Source organism: Carlito syrichta, unplaced genomic scaffold, assembly GCF_000164805.1.
Source record: "Carlito syrichta isolate Samal-C Ts95f unplaced genomic scaffold, Tarsius_syrichta-2.0.1 Scaffold307214, whole genome shotgun sequence".
Taxonomy (NCBI): Eukaryota; Metazoa; Chordata; class Mammalia; order Primates; family Tarsiidae; genus Carlito; species Carlito syrichta.
In genome coordinates, this window is record NW_007251310.1 from 740,279 (window position 1) to 754,240 (window position 13,962).

The 13,962-nt window shown below is 43.2% G+C and overlaps 1 protein-coding gene across 2 annotated transcripts in view; it reads left to right on the forward strand.

Annotated features, from left to right (window-relative positions):
• Positions 1–13,962, forward strand: part of MLH3 (mutL homolog 3) — a 33,900-nt gene that overhangs the window by 17,743 nt on the left and 2,195 nt on the right. The window contains exons 6-11 of one of the 2 annotated variants that reach the window (XM_008064161.2): positions 1,103–1,174; positions 3,257–3,368; positions 4,671–4,830; positions 8,449–8,472; positions 8,553–8,631; positions 11,593–11,744. In XM_008064161.2, coding sequence (XP_008062352.1) covers positions 1,103–1,174; positions 3,257–3,368; positions 4,671–4,830; positions 8,449–8,472; positions 8,553–8,631; positions 11,593–11,744 — 599 coding nt within the window. The remainder of the gene's footprint in view (positions 1–1,102; positions 1,175–3,256; positions 3,369–4,670; positions 4,831–8,448; positions 8,473–8,552; positions 8,632–11,592; positions 11,745–13,962) is intronic. The other variant, XM_008064162.2, reaches the window with a different exon arrangement.

The following is a 13,962-nucleotide window of genomic DNA, read 5'->3' on the forward strand; positions in this document are numbered from 1 at the left end:
CCCAGGCAACTTGGCGAGATCTCGTCTCTACAATAAATCAAAAATTAGCCGGGTGTGGTAGCGCATGCCTGTAGTTCCAGCTACTTGGAAGGCTCAGGTGTAAGGCTGCGGTGGCTGGGAGCGGCCACTGCACTCCAGTCTGGGCAACAGAGTGAGACTCCAACTCAAAAAAATATATAGATATATTTTTCACACATTAAAATTATATGAAATTTAGGCTGGGCACAGTGGCTCACATCTGTAATCCCAGCATTTTGGGAGGCCAAGGTAGGAAGATCACTTGAAACCAGGAGTTCAAGACTAGCCTGGGCAACATAGTGAAACCCAGCTCTACAAAAAATTTAAAAAATTAGCCTTGCATAGTGATTCTGCCTGTAGTTCCAGTTACTCAGGAGGCTGAGCTGGGAAGATCTCTTGAGCCCAGGAGATCAAGGCTGTAATGAGCCATGATCATACCACTGCACTCCAGCCTGGGCAACAGAGCAAGCTCCTGTCTCAGAAAAATAAAATTATATGAAATTTGTATTTCAGTGCCCACAAATGCAGTTTTATTGGAACACAGCTACATTATTCACATCTTATCTATGACTGCTGTGACTCAAAACAAGTCATTAAGTAATTGTGGCAGAAATCATATGATTCAAGAAGGCTAAAATATTTATTATCTGGCCCTTCACAGAAAAAATGCATTGGCCTCTGATCTAAAGTGTGCAAGAATTGCATTTTCCATGGGTTTCCGAGTAGCTTACATGTCCAAGTTAGCCGATTATGACAATGTGATGTTTAATGATTCTTCATTGTATTAAAGTTGAATTAATAAAATCAGTATTTAAACATTTTGGAAGTAGGGCTTTAACTGTGTTTCACAAATAAAATACTGGTGAACTAAAGAATTTTTCATCAGGGATAAATTTATTATTGTGCTCATAATTTCCATTTTTTAGGAGATAAAGCTATAATTGTTACTATTTGGTCTATTTTCTTTTATGTTCATGTTGTTCAATAGTGTGAATTAAGTGAATTAAGATTTTTATCCCTCAATGAAGCGTGATTGTTTTAATCTTGATCTGAGATGTGAAGCCAGTGACTCTCGCTCATCTAGGAGGAAACCTGCTAGTCCTGGTGGATCAACACGCAGCCCACGAGCGCATTCGTCTGGAACAGCTTGTCACTGGTAAGGATCAGTTTGCAACTAGAAAAGGCTTGAAACTCCAAGCAAAATTAGTATGCCTCAAAGAGATGGGGTTTTTGGGTTCTGGTTTGTTTTTTTTTTTAGAGACAGGGTCTCACTCTATCACCCAAGCTGAAGTGCAGTAGTGCAATCATAGCTTACCACAACTTGGAACTTCTGGGCTCAGGTGATCTTCCCGCCTCAACCTCCCGAGTAACTGGGACTACAGGTATGTGTCACCATGCCCAGCTAGTTTTATTTTTTTTTTTTTTTGAGTTGGAGTCTCACTCAGTCACCCAGACTGGAGTGTAGTGACCACTCCTGGCCACTGCAGCCTCGACCTGCTGTGCTCCAGCGATCCTTCCACCTCAGCTTTCCAAGTAGCTGGAACTACAGATGCGCGCTACCACACCCAGCTAATTTTTTTGATTTTTATTGTAGAGATGGGGTCTCGCCAAGTTGCCCAGGCGGGTCTCGAACTCGGGGGCTCAGGCAATTCACTCATCTTGGCCTCCCAAGGCACGGGATTACAGGCTGAGCCACCGAGCCTGGCCTACCCAGCTAGTTTTTAAAATTTTTTGTAGAGGTGAAGTTTCACTGTGTTGCCCAGGCTGGTTTTGAACTTCTGGCCTCGGGTCATCCTCCTGCCTTGGCCTCTCAAAGTGCTGGGATTATAGGCATGAGCCATAACACCCTGTCCCAAGCAGGTTTTTCTAACTGTGACTATTGTGAGGAAAGATGCATTGTACCATATATTTTAAAAGGTAAGCTGTTGGGAGGCTGAGGTGAGTGAATTGCCTGAGCCCACAGGTTCGAGACCCGCCTGGGCAACTTGGCGAGATCTCATCTCTACAATAAATAAAAAAAAAAATTAGCTGGGCGTGGTAGCGCGCGCCTGTAGTTCCAGCTACTTGGAAGGCTGAGGCGGAAGGATCACCAGAGCCCAGCAGGTCGAGGCTGCAGTGGCCGGGAGCGGCCACTGCACTCCAGTGGGCAACAGAGGGAGACTCTAACTCAAAACAAAAACAAAAACAAAACAAAATAAAATAAATAAAAGGCAAGCTGAAGTCCTCTGTTGGCCTCAGTTATAACCGAAGGAATATAGTAGTTCACTTTGCTAATTCAAATCTGGGTATTTATCTGGGCATGGGTTGCTCTATTCTGCTATCCAGTACAGAGAGCTGCTCCTTCCCATGCCCGTGTGATCTGGGTGTGCTTCCTTCACAGCTCATCAGGCAGAGACTGCCAGCAGCTCAGAGGGCCCAGCGTGCTGTTTTTATCTTAAAATGTAATTTTCTTTTGAATACATAGTATAATTAAATAGATCTGATTCCAAAAGATACAAAAGGGAATATAATTAAGCCTCTTTTATGCCCTTGTCCCCCACCCCACCTAGTTTCTCTCTCCAGAGTCAACCAATATGACTAATTTTTTATATACCTTTTCAAAGTCAATATATGCTTCTTAATTTTTACTACCCATTTTTCTTATCATGAGGCAGTACATTTGCCAAGTGGTAAAATATCAGGGAAATCTTTGCTCCTGAGGTTGAGTAATGAAAAACTTTAGAGACAAAGAGTTAGGCAGGAAGGGAGATACTTCCTGGACTGGAATGGCAGTGATATCGTCATTTTCAATTTTCCTTGTAAAATGAAGACCTAAGGATCGGGAAAGAGATAGCAAAAGCAGTGTGAGAAAACTTACTTGCTACAGGCTCTGCACCTTTGGAGAATAGCACTACCCCTTCTGAAGGGGTGGAGAAGCCTTCTGGGCTGCAGAAGTGTGTGGGAAACTATCGTATGTTCCCAGTGATCCATATTTATTAACTAGAGGAGCAGTGCGTTGTTCATTTGAATCCAAGATTTATGTTTCTTATTTTGAAAAATACTACTGAAATTTATAATAGACTGGATATTTACTAGTTTGACTTTAAAAATGGAAATCCAGAGTCTAAAACGAAAGATTGAACACACTGCAACATACTCGAATAATTATATTTTGGGTGTGCCTTACTGTGCTTCATTTTTATCTGACTCTAGAAGACTTCCCTTCCTACTCTTAACCTGTTCATCTTTCTTTCAATAGATTCCTATGAGAAGCAACAGCCACAAGGCCCTGGTCGGAAAAAGTTACTGTCTTCCTCTCTGATTCCTCCACTAGAGATAACAGTGACAGAAGAACAAAGGAGACTCTTATGGTTAGTACCACCATGAGGATGTGGTGTTGATGGTGTAAAGTCTTACAATAATCTTATGAGGTACAAGTGTAATTTATTTCACATTCAGATGAGGAAACTGAGACCAAGAGAGGTTACATGACTCGCTCAAGGTCATAACAGTTATTAAGTGGTGGCGTAGGCACTCAAAGGCAGGTCTTCTGATGCCAAATGCTGTTCTTTCCACTGTGTCACAGCTGGTGAGTGTAGGGGAGAGTTTCCCTGATGATTTTTTGCAGCAGTTGGCTTAGTATTCTAAGCTCTTCCCATTTCTTGGAACAGTCTGTATTTGTGCAGTGCTGTTTCTGAAAGCAACGTTTCTGTAGTAATTGTTCCCACTCTGCTTCATCTTGGTGCATTCTGGATGCTCAATTTCATTACCATAATCATATTGGGAAAAAAGTAAAACACTTGGATGCAAGGAAGAGACAAATCACACAGCAAGTCGCAAGCTAGGACCTTCTCCCACTCTGGGCAGCAAAATTATTGAAAATGAAAAAGAGAATGGTCTCTTGCTACTGCCAATACAACCTTTTCCGTGGGGCATAATTCATATTAGAGGCAGATCCATTTATGTACATCCCATTGCTCAGGACTTCACAGTTCCTTGGGCTGTTAATGACCTTCCTGCTTTAATGCTGGTTCAAAACCCTTGCAGACCTTTTTTTAGTGCCAGACTCCATGTAGTGCCAGCAACAAGAAGCCTGCAGTACCTCAGTGAAGATTAAAAACTCAGGAATGCCAGGCTCGGTGGCTCAGCCTGTAATCCCGCGCCTTTGGGAGGCTGAGGTGAGTGGATTGCCTGAGCCCGTGGGTTCGAGACCCGCCTGGGCAACTTGGCGAGACTTCATCTCTACAATAAATCAAAATGAGTCGGGCGTGGTAGCACGTGCCTGTAGTTCCAGCTACTTGGACAGCTGAGGCAGAAGGATCGCCGGAGCCCAGCAGGTCGAGGCTGCGGTGGCCGGAGCGGCCACTGCATTCCAGTCTGGGTGACGGAGTGAGACTCCAACTCAAAAAAAAAAAAAACAAAAAAAAAACAACTCAGGAACAAGACTTAGAGACACACGTTGATGCTCTCCATGGAAAAGAGAAAAACAGTGAAGGTTACTGTAGCTCAAAAAGAAAATTTAATAATAAAATCCCAAAAAAGCTCACACAAGTGTGAGGAAAATAACAGTCTTTAAAGCCTGTGGCAGCTGTTGAGAAACTATCAAGTAGTAGTTGGAACCAGTATCGAAATGTAAATGAAGTAATATTTTAAATTTGAGGTTCTCTCTTTAGGTGTTACCACAAAAGTCTGGAAGATCTGGGCCTTGAATTTATATTTCCAGACACCAGTGATTCTCTGGTCCTTGTGGGAAAAGTACCACTCTGTTTTGTAGAAAGAGAAGCCAATGAACTTCGAAGAGGAAGAACTACTGTGACCAAGAGTATAGTGGAGGTAAGGCATGGCGCAGATGCTGAGGAAATGGCTGAGTGATGGTGACCTCCTTTTTTGTCTGGGGAATCTCTGTATCATCTTTTCTTTGACAAGAATTCATGGAATTTACCTACTCTGTAATGCCAGGGACTAGAAATTTAAAGATGAATTAGCACAAGGTGAGGAAGCACATTTAAACAATTACAGTGCAGTGAAATTTGGCCAGTAGAGGTTGTGTGAAAACACAGAGTGCCTGCTGTGCCTAAGGAGATGGAGGTTAAAGAAACTGTCACAGAAAAGCTGGAATTTTCTTGTTTTTTGTTTTTGTTTTTTGTAGAGACAGGGGTCTCACTATGTTGCCTAGCTGGTCTTGAACTCCTGGCCTCATGTGATCCTCTCACCTTGGCCTCCCACCATAGCTGCTGCACCTGGCCCCTGCTTTTATCATTATAACTTCTACTCCTACTTTAGCTCTGTCTGTTGGGAGCACAGACAAGTCCACATCACCTCAGTCTACCATTTATCTAGAAATCTGAAGTACTTTAACAGTAGCTAAGATAGCAATTAGCCAAGTGCAGTGGCTTATGCCTGTAATCCCAACACTTTGGGAGGCTGAATGGGAGGATCACTTGAGGCCAGGAGTTCAAGACAAGCCTGAACAGCACAGTGAGACCTCATCTCTATCAAAAAGAGAAAAATTAGGATGGAAATTTAGTAGATAAATTGTGGTGTAGATTGACGTGGGAAAGATTTGAGGCAGGGAGAACAGCTGAAATGAAGATTTTGCAAAATGTCGCAAAATGAAGATTTGACTAAGTCAGTAGTAGTGGGAATGGGGAGGAGGGACACATTTGATAACTAATTTGGAGGGCAAAATCAAGAGGATCAAGAGGACCTGGTGAGCAATAGCATTTACAAAGAATGAATGAAAAGATAAGCATAGTGATTCTGAGAGTTGTAGCTTGGATGGCTGGAAGAATGGTTGTGCCATTGACAGAGGAAGTCATAGTGGAGGAGTGTACCTGGCTGGGAGTTAGGTCACGAGGCTGGGTTTAGACGTGCTCAGTGTGCCTTCTGGTGGGATGGCTACTGGACAGGCAGGCGTACAGATCTAGCACTCAGGGAGGAAATCCGGGCTGCACGTGTCTACTTGGGAGTTAACAGCAAGTATGTCATGATAATATCAGAAGCTGAACAAGGGCCTAGAGGAAGTGAGATTGTCCAAGAAGTGTATGAAGAGTGACAAGGAAGAGAACAGGGATGGAGGCTGTTGAGCACCAGTATTCAGGCTGTGTGTGTTTTGGCAAAGGTCTGGAAAGCAACTTCTAAAAAGAGGAAACTGTAAGGGCAATTGATATGATTTGGTCAGAGAGGAGGCAAGCCTGGAAAAGGTAATATTTCTAAAACCAAGGGAAGTTTTAAGCAAGAAGGGAATGGTCTACCATGGCCGTCGAGTCGAGCCTGAAAAGTTGGGCTTAGCTGTCATGAGGATGTGGGTTACCTTGTGGTGCGGGGTGGATCAGAAGACAGGGCAGAAGGAGTGCATGGAGGGAGAGGACACAAAGATCAGTGGATGACTCTTTCAAAAACTTTGGCTGCACACAGAAGACAATAGATTGGGTGAGAGCTGAGGGCCGGGTGACTGGGAGGTGCAGGCGGGATGCAAGGCTGAGGAAAGCTTTTTGTTCGAAGGTGAAGGAGACCTGAGTGTGTGTGTAGGCTAAGAGTCGGAGATGTTCAAGAGGAAGCGGCGGCAGACAGTGCCAGCTCGTGGATCACCTCGCTTCTCCTTTTTCCAGAATTGCCTTTGGATCCGATGGCCTTTGCTCTGCTTCCAACAAAGATCTTTCCTTCCCACAGACTTATTTTCCCTAAGACCCCTGCTCTAAATTGTCCTAAATTCAAAAGATAGGATCTGTTAGTCGTTTATTGTAATGCAATCCCTAAATATTTAACCAGAAAATTATAAGAAAAACTTTTCCTGAAGGAACTTCAAAGACGACTGTTAAGGAGTTGACTTCAAATTGAAACAAACCTTATGGCTTCAGAATATCTTGATTAAGTCAGACTGATCAAGAGAGATTTTGTTTGATTCTGGAAGAAGCTGGAACAGTTCTGGTGTTTTGAGGAGATAATTACTTGAATCCTAAATGTTGAAAGATCATGATTACATCCTTTTGTAAAGTTCTGTCTTCTAGCTTACAAATGAGCCTTTTTAATATTATTTAAATTATTCAGCATTAATTGAAATATGAAATGAAGCCAGGTGTGGTGACTCACACCTGTAATCTCAGCACTTTGGGGGGTGGAGGTGAGAGAATTTCCTGATCCCAGGGGTTCGAGACCAGCCTGGACAACTTGGTGAGACCTCGTCTCTGTCATAAAGCAACAACAAAAAAATTAGCCAAGCATGATAGTGTGCACTTGTAGTTCCAGCTACTTGGAAGACTGAGGCATAAGGATCACCTGAGCCCAGCAGGTTGAGACTATGGTGGCCATGTTTGTGCCCCTGCACTCCAGCCTGGGTGACAGAGTGAGACTCTGACTCAAAAAAAAAAAAAAAATATGGAATGAACTGGGAATGAGGCACATCTGCCCCTTACCAGGCTTACAGCTTGATGTTTCACCTTCCCAGATATACACACACAGGAGAGAACAACGGAGATAGCTTGGGCATTGTGAGATATGTTTCTGTTTGGGAAAATATATGCTTTAAAAATACATATAGTATCTATTACCTATCTCTTGGTAAGTGCTTATTTTATTTATAAGCCTGGCAGATTGTAGTAAATATGAGGGAGGGGGAAGCATCTTCTGAGTCTGGTTTAGAAAGAAAATTCACCACGTTGTAATCATAGGAAGCGGATTTGTACATAACTATTTCCAGGAATAAAGAAATCCTGTGTTTTCTTATAAAGAAATCATTAAATGTGTCATATCTGTAAGCAGTTTTTTACCTCAAAGTTAAACCAATTGGTAGCAGGAAATAGTGTCTGCTTTAAAGTTCTTTTGTAAATACTAATATCTACAGGGATATAACCATTGAAAAGGTTACCTCAGGGACAGAGACATGTAAGGGAGGAGAAACTTCTCAACAACATGCCTCGCAAAATAAGCTTTTTGACCTGAAGGGAACTGTCCCAGAAAAGCCTGTGGGAACTGAAGTGACTACTTACTTGTGTTTATGACATTTAAGCAAGTGTTATATTGAGTGCACGGCTGTGTTGATGATTGCTGTGTATTTATTCTCAGTTTGTGTGTAATATTACACTTGTTCTGGCTAAGATTATACATACAAACAGACAGCCTCCCACTGAGAAGCCTTCCTGACATTTTGGATCGGTTGAACCATTGCGACTCCTCTCACTAGTTGCATAACCTCACTTGCTGACAAGCTGTCTGGAGGAAGTCTTGTGGCTACATATATTCTGCGTTCAGTAAGAGTTCTATCCATTTGTCTTCATGTTTCATATTCAAAGTGCCTTACAAAAAATAAACTTGTACCCAAGCACTGTTTTGCTAGAACTTTCTCCTTTATAAGACATATTTTAGAGAGGAAAATTGGGGCATTTTGTAAACTACCAAAAGGCAAGTATAGCATAACTGTTGATTCATGCCTGTACCCATTTTGCTTTGTAGGAATTTATTCGAGAACAAGTGGAGGTAAGCTTTTGTCATTTCCACACATAACAGGCTCCGTTGTCCCATTTCATTTTCCTGCTAATAATGTGTCTGTGCATTAGCTACTCCAGACCACAGGAGGCATCCAAGGGACACTGCCATTGACTGTCCAGAAGGTGTTGGCATCCCAAGCCTGCCATGGTAAGGCCTTCTTGGCACCAGTAATTGTGTGTCTCTGTGTGCAAAGCATGATTACAAAGGAAGCAGAAGGCACACTGACTACTTGCCTCTTGGAAAGTACAGTTTGTTTTTTTCTTATGAACAGAATGTTGGTAGAGAGAGTACAGTTGAGATCAAGAAACTGAGTATAAGCTGGGTACAGTGGCTCACTCCTGTAATCCCAGCACTTTGGGAGGCTGAGATTAGAGGATCACTTGAGCTCAGGAGTTCGAGATCAGCCTTGGCAACATAGCCAGACCTTGTCTGTACAAAAAATTTAAAAACTTAGGTGAGCATGATGGCACATGCTATGGTTCCAGCCACTTGGGAGGATCACTTGAGGCCAGGAGTTTGAGGCTGCAGTGAGCTGTGATCATACCTCTGAACTCCAGGCTAGGTGACAGAGTGAAACCCCCCGTTCAAAAAGAAAAACTGAGTACATATAAAAATGAAGCCTATAAAATTATTTTTACAAAGCAAAATACCAACACATAAATTTGACTCCCATAGACTGACGTATACAAGTGAAAGAATAACCCTTAGAAGAGATATGTTCTGACGAGTCTTGAATGAGCTAAGGGATGCAGCTTCCTAGCACGGGAGGGACAGGAAATGGCCTGTGTGGAGACCCAGAGGCAGAAATCAATTTATTATATGAGAAGCCCAGAGAGTATCAAGAAATGAGGCAGGCTGGGTTCAGTGACTCACGCCTGTAATCCCAGCACTTAGGGAGGTGGAGGCAAGAGGATTGCCTGAGCCCAGGGATTCGAGACCAACCTGGGCAACTTGGCAAGACCTTGTCTCTACAGTAAATCAAAAAATTAGCTGGGCATGGTGGTACACACCTGTAGTTCCGGTTACGTAGAAGGCTGAGGCAGAAGGCTTGCCTGAGCCCAGCAGGCTGAGGCTGCAGTGGCCGTAAGCATGATACTGCACTCCAGTCTGGGCAACAGAGTGAGACTGACTCAAAAAAGAAAACAAAAAGAAAGCAACAAGACTGAGGAGAAAGGACAGATGTCTAGAAGGTCACAGCAAGACCTCCAGATATGACCGGAAGGCATGAGCAGATATGACCCAACATGGAAATGGCCATGCGGGAGCTTGGATCACAGGTCATGGCAGCTGCAGAGTTCCCTGCAGCTGTCATCTCCACAGCAGGGTCTCCACCACTGCCCCCACTTTATCCTTCTCCAGCCATTCCCGGTTTGATGACCATAGTCGGTCACTCTTTTGTCTCCTGCAGACATCCTGAAGTCCTTGGCCCTTGATCCTGTCTTTACTCCTCAGAGCTGCCCCCTCACTGAGTTTCACCGTCTTTGCTTTCCGAACATGCCTTAAATCTCCCTGGCCCAACCTGCCACAGCTGCTTCCCCATTCTTGCCATTGTCAAGGCCTCTCAATTCCCCCTGTCTACGTTGGCGCTCCTTCACGCTATGCTTCCCTCAGCACCCAGAGGAATCTTTTGCACCATTCCTGTGAGTGTGGTGTTCTCTGACTAAAACATGTCCGTGACCACCCACTGCTCTTAGGATTAAGTGAGATTTTTCTGCTATGGCCCACAAGGGGCTTCATGACTTGGACCCGCTGGCCTCCACAGGCTCACATCCCTCTCCACTTTGCACTTCACATTCCAGCCTGTTTCTTTGGTCTTGTTCTCTTTGTGTGTTGAACTTTCGTCAGCCTCAGGGCCTTTGCCTCTGCCTGAGATGCCTTTCTCTCCTTTGATTAATCACCTGTGTCTTTCTTAACCTGAATCTCAGCTTAAATATCATTTTGCCAGGAAAGCCTTCCTTGACATCCTAGCCTGGGTTTGGTCTTCCTATGATATATTCACGTCCTATATTTTATAGTACTTATCATTTAAATGATTGTATAATTATTTGTTTCATATTTATTTAACCTATTAGACCATAAATGCCATGAGGCTGGAGATCATGTCTCAATCATTACCTGGCAAAATTCCTAGTACTGAGTATATACTGAACTGTTGGGCATGGTGGTATGCATCTGTAGTCTGGTTACTTGGGATTGAGGCAGAAGGATCGCCTGAGCCCAGGAGGTTGAGGCCGCAGTGAACCATGATCATGCCCTTGTACCCCAGCCTGGGCAACAGAGTGAGATTCTGACTCAAAAAAAAAAAACAACGAAGTGTATACTGATAAATATTTGTTGACTGGGTGAATTAATAAATGCTTAGCCGGGTGCAATGGCTCAAGCCTGTAATCCCAGCACTTTGGGAGGCGGAGGTGAGAGGATTGCCTGAGTTCAGAGGTTCACAATCAGCCTGAGCAACATGGCAAGACCTTGTCTCTACAGTAAATCAAAAAATTAGCCTGACGTGGTAGTTCCAGCTACTTGGAAGGCCGAGGTGGAAGGATCACCTGAGCCCAGCAGGTCGAGGCTGCAGTGGCCATGAGCGTGCCACTGCGCTCCAGCCTGGGCAACATGGTGAGACTCCAACTCAAACAAATAAACAAAATATATATATGCATAAAGGTAGGTTCTAATAATATGAGAGTTTAGAATAGAGAGACTGTTATGGAGATTAGAGAAAGAGAACAAACAAATGAGATATACATTGTAAAGAGATCATCAGAGATTGCTCTTGGAAAGTCCATGGAAGAAAAACAGCCTCCACTTCACAAACCCAGAAGAAGGCAGAAACATTGCTCTTGCCTCTTTGAGAAAAACCCTGGAAGCAAGATCCTGACAAGTTGAGGCGTGTTTCCTGCAGGGGTTAGAAAGACAAATACTCCTTGAGGAAGAGCTGAGAACCAGAAGGTCAGCCTAAAGCCTTGGTTTCTTCCATGACTGTAAGTGTCCATTTCAAGCAGTGTTAGAGCAGCCTGAGAAATGCTACTTTCCCCGCTGTTTGGCTCTTGGCACAGCCAGCAGCATTTCCCACTGCATATACTATAACCTGTGTGCTTCTCTTTCGTCTAGGGGCCATTAAGTTTAACGATGGCCTGAGCCTCGAGGAGAGCCGTCGTCTTGTTGCAGCCCTCTCCCTGTGCCAGCTGCCCTTCCAGTGTGCTCACGGGAGGCCTTCTATGCTGCCATTGGCTGACATAGACCACCTGGAGCAGGAGAAAGTGGTACGTCCTTGACTAACGGGAGCAGGAGGGAACAAAGTTTATCTTCTCGGCTCCTACTGTCCAAATGTGATCTGTCTTAATCCTTCCTGAAATATAAGAGTTTTGAAAAGGCTGCATTGGAAGTTTCCTGTAAGGCCTCAGCCATTTCATCTTCCAGCTTGAATTCAAGATGAAGTTTAGACTTAGCTGTCAGGTCACCCACAGCCTGGCTTTGTATCCTTAAGCTTAACACATGTACAGACTTATGTATGCTGAACATCTGGTACCTACTAGCTGTAGGTTTGATAGGATGCAGTTCTTCCTGAAGCTGCTGAAAATTGGTAAGAGCACAGCAAATCCACCATGGGCAAAATATAGCCTAGACATCCAGTGTCTTTTTTTTTAATTATAAAGATGTGGGGTACAATTCAGGGTTAGGTATACAAATGTTGATTATGCAGGTACCCTTGTTGATGAAGTGTGCCCCTCTCTCCCCTGGCAGTTTTCCTCAACTGCCAATCCCACCCCCCTCCCCTGACAGTTTCCCACTACTGCTAATCACTTTCTTATAGTATTATAATTGTTCAAGGTCTGTTTATGAGTGAGAACATATGGTACTCTGTTCTTTGTTTCTGTGATAGATCACTGAGTATAATTGACTCTAAATCCATCCAAGTTGCTGTGAAATCCATATGTTTGTTCTTCTTTATGGCTGCATAATATTCCATTGTGTATATGTACCACTTTTTTTTATCTAGTCCAGCTTTGATGGGCAACATGGTTGGTTCCATGTTTTTGCTATTGTGAATAGAGCTGCAACAAACATACGTGTGCAGGTATGTTTTTTGTAGAATGATTTGAGTTCCTCCGGTATTTTCCCAATAGGGGAATTGCTGGTTCTTATGGAAGGTCAATTTCTAGTTCTTTCAGATACCGCTACACTGTCTTCTAAAGAGGTTGCCCTAGTTTGCATTACCACCAGCAGTGTAGAAGCTTCCTTTTTCTCCACATCCTCACCAGCATCTGTTGTTGTTTGTTTTATTAATGGTGGCCATTCTTACTGGGGTTAGGCGATATTGCAATGTGATTTTGATTTGCATTTCTCTGATAATGAGTGAGGCTGAGAACTTTTTCATGTGTCTGTTGGCTGTCCATATATCTTCTTTTGAGAAGTGTCTATTCATGTCTTTTGCCCACTTTTTTAATGGGCTGTTTGTTTTTTTCTTTTTGGTGCATTTGAGTTCCTTGTAGATCCTAGATGGCAAGCCTTTGTCAGATATACAGTTGGCAAATATTTTTTCCCATTCTGTGGGCTGTCTCCCTTCTCTCTTGATGGTTTCTTTTGCTTTGCAAAAGCTCTTTAGTTTGATGAGGTCCCACTTGTCTATCTTATTTCTTAAGGTATGGGCATTTAGGGTTCTGAATAGGAATTGGTTGCCAGTTCCAATTTCCATAAGGGGTCTCCTGCATTTTCTAAGATTCTCATAGTTTGAGGTTTTATATTTAGGTCTTTGATCCATTTCGAGTTAATTTTTGTGTATGGTGATAGGTAGGGGTCCTGTTTCAACCTTCTGCATGTGATCAGCCAGTTTTCCAGCACCATTTACTGAGTAGATTCTCCTCTCCCCAGTAGTTGTTGTTGGAAGCTTTGTCAAAGATGAGTTGGTTGAGAAATTGAGGCTTTGCTTCCAGAATCTCTATCCTGTTCCATTGGTCTGTGTGCCTGTTCTTGTACCAGTACCAGGCTGTTTTGACTACTATAGCCTTATAGTAAAGTTTGAAGTCTGGAAGTGTAATATCTCCTGATTTGTTTCTTTTGCTAAGGATTGTTCTGGTTATTCATGGTCGTTTATGTTTCCATATGAATTTCTGTATTGTCTGAGAAGAATGATGTTGATAGCTTAATGGGTATTGCGTTGAATCTGTAGATTGCCTTTGGTAGGATGGACATTTTAACAGTGTTGATTCTCCCTATCCATGAGCATGGAATATTTTTCCATTAGTTTGTGTCTTCTTGAATTTCTTTGAGCAGTGTTTTGTAGTTCTCATTGTAAATGTCTTTCACTTCTCTGGTTAGGAAGATGCTAAGGTATTTCATTTTTGTGTGTGGCTATTGTGAATGGGATTGTGCTTTTAATTTGGGTCTCTGTCAGCCAGGCATGGTAGCGCATGCCTGTAATTCTGGCTACTTGGAAGGCTGAGGCGGAAGGATCGCTGGAGCCCAGCAGTTCGAGGCTGC